The sequence below is a fragment of the Gavialis gangeticus genome, unplaced genomic scaffold (genome assembly GCF_001723915.1).
Source record: "Gavialis gangeticus isolate Ggan-Ray unplaced genomic scaffold, GavGan_comp1, whole genome shotgun sequence".
NCBI classification, from domain to species: domain Eukaryota; kingdom Metazoa; phylum Chordata; order Crocodylia; family Gavialidae; genus Gavialis; species Gavialis gangeticus.
This window is the reverse complement of record NW_017729014.1, coordinates 12,379,620-12,381,268: the sequence shown is the minus strand read 5'-3', so window position 1 is coordinate 12,381,268 and position 1,649 is coordinate 12,379,620. Positions and strand designations below refer to the sequence as shown.

Sequence of the window (1,649 nt, the reverse complement as noted above, 5' to 3'; positions counted from 1 at the left end):
TTGCCGAATCCAAAGTGAATACTTTCTGCTTCGGACAGGCCTACTTTCCAGATCTGAGTCGAGGGGTCCCAGTTATCCATATAGCACGTCCTCTTGCCCAGCTCTTCTATCCACGCATCCCGTTTCCAAATATGAGCTAGTTTTTCAGCAACAGATTAACTTGGGGACTGGAAAGAGACTCATCTACCACTTCCACAAATGGGGAGTATGAATACATATTACTACATTAAATATGATGCCAGAGAGAAGTGGCCTTGCATGCAGCACAAGGCACCCTGCTCCCCAGCAGCTGCGCTCTGATGCACCCCAGTGGTCCCTGCCCCCTGAGGAGCAGACCAGCTAAGCCAACAGATCCTGTCATAGGTCCAAAACCACACTAAAATCTGGACTTGTCATGCCTCTTTTATGGAAAGCCAACTTTTTGCACAAGTCGGATCAGGAGATCTAGGCAAACAGGGGCACAGAACATGGGAGTAAGAGCTGATCAGTTGTTATTGCTTTTTGTTGTGTTTTTTCTAACCTCCCAAACCCCATTGCCACACACCTGTGCATGTGGTGACTAGAAAATGATTTACTAAACTTGTCTGAGATGAGAGCTAGCCATCTCCTGACAGCCAGGTAAACACAACAGTCTGTAACTATTTTTTCCTTTGTAGTAGAGGCCAAAAGGCAAAATTATTTCAGAGATCACATCATGACCCTGCTGTATGGTGCAGTTCCTGTATGGCTACTGTTCCCTGACCCTGTACCTTATTTGTATTTTATCTTACAGATGCGGCGGTACGGTTGGTGCCATCTTTACTTGTCCCTTGGAAGTAATAAAGACCAGGCTCCAGTCTTCAAAGCTTGCCTTCCAGGCTGTCTACTACCCTCAAGTCCAGTTGGGGACCATCAGCGGAGATGGAGTGGTCAGGCCAACATCCGTATCGCCTGGGCTTTTCCGGGTTCTCAAGTGAGTGCAGACCTCATCGCTCGGTGCTGCCCACAGGAGCAGGCCTGGGTCTGATCTCCTTTGCGCCAGCTTGACACTTGCATGTTGTCACTGCTGATTGATTGGCACTGGGGAAATAAGAATTGTGCCTTATCTACTTCAAAGTTGAATTAATCCTTCAGGCTGGTGGGTGTTTCTTTGAACTTTCAAAGGAATCGACTTCCCAGCAGCATGGACAAGCTCTCTAAAGGGTATTAGTTTGTGTAACAAAATGGGACGTTACTTTTAACTGGATTTAGGCTTTCTGGTAAGTATTATATCTGAAGGATTAAGAGCATATTATATGTCTCGCCTGGTGATGTGTATATGCCATCGTGCAAAAGATGCCAAGTGCTTTTTACTGCAGAGGAAGTGTGGATTTTCTGCCGTCTTGCTCCTGGGACGCGTGTTTCTATTTTGCAGTCCCTCTGTACTGGTAAGGCATGGTAAAGCAAGTCCTGCTGAATGGGCTACATCTTGGCAAAGTGACAGAGAGACTAAGTGAGCCCCAGAGACTGAGCTCCCCTCTTTCACTCCCAGAGTCTTTCCTTCCAAATCTGCGGAACAGCCTGGGGAAAAACCTTTCATTGCTGCCCACCCACACTGTGCCTCTGCTTTGGTCATCAGATAGGCTGCTTCCTGCCACTAAAATTCATTTGTTCTTTTTTTTTTTTTTTAA

General features: G+C 46.6%; 1 protein-coding gene across 1 annotated transcript in view; it reads left to right on the top strand.

Moving 5' to 3' along the window:
- The first annotated feature begins 261 nt into the window (after nt 1-261).
- Nucleotides 262-1,649, top strand: part of SLC25A33 (solute carrier family 25 member 33) — a 15,828-nt gene continuing 14,440 nt past the window's right edge. The window contains exons 1-2 of the mRNA XM_019511773.1: nt 262-618; nt 773-952. Of these exons, the coding sequence (XP_019367318.1) occupies nt 590-618; nt 773-952 (209 nt within the window). The 5' untranslated portion in view covers nt 262-589. The remainder of the gene's footprint in view (nt 619-772; nt 953-1,649) is intronic.